The sequence below is a fragment of the Alligator sinensis genome, unplaced genomic scaffold (genome assembly GCF_000455745.1).
Source record: "Alligator sinensis unplaced genomic scaffold, ASM45574v1 scaffold265_1, whole genome shotgun sequence".
In the NCBI taxonomy this organism is placed as follows: domain Eukaryota; kingdom Metazoa; phylum Chordata; order Crocodylia; family Alligatoridae; genus Alligator; species Alligator sinensis.
In genome coordinates, this window is record NW_005842961.1 from 124,401 (window position 1) to 124,886 (window position 486).

Below are 486 nucleotides of genomic sequence, written 5' to 3' on the forward strand. Positions count from 1 at the left end.
CCCCCCCGGGGGCCCGGGCGCCATGAGCCCCCCCAAGCAGGCGCTGGCCGGCGCTATCCGGGCCGAGGCCAAGCGGCACGAGGGGGTGAAGCAGCACCTGGCCAAGCTGGGGCGCCTGGCGGAGCGCGTGTCCGACCCCCAGCTCCGCGCCAGCCTCCAGAGGACCGTGGTCAGCCTCCGAGGTGAGTGGGGTCCTTGTGGGGCCGGGGGCTGGTCTGCTTTGTCACCCCATGGCTGCAACTGGCAGCATCCCCAGGTGGGCATCATGAGATCAATGCAGGGCTGCCCCCCACTTTTGCACCTGCTCTTGGAGAGCACCCCTCAGCTGGGTGTTGCCCCCCTCCCTTTTTGGCCCCTACTGTGTTTGGACCTGCCAGCCCTGGTCCTGGAGCCGTGTTGGGTTTGGGTGCTGGGCTGGGACGGGGGGGGAAGTGATGGGTGCTGGGCCCTGCTGGGGGTGGTGTTGCCAGGGGTCTGCGCCGAGCG

General features: G+C 70.2%; 1 protein-coding gene across 1 annotated transcript in view; it reads left to right on the forward strand.

Moving 5' to 3' along the window:
• The first annotated feature begins 22 nt into the window (after window positions 1–22).
• Window positions 23–486, forward strand: part of AGAP2 (ArfGAP with GTPase domain, ankyrin repeat and PH domain 2) — a 17,838-nt gene continuing 17,374 nt past the window's right edge. Inside the window, exon 1 of the mRNA XM_025192694.1 lies at window positions 23–182. Within this exon, the coding sequence (XP_025048479.1) occupies window positions 23–182 (160 nt within the window). The remainder of the gene's footprint in view (window positions 183–486) is intronic.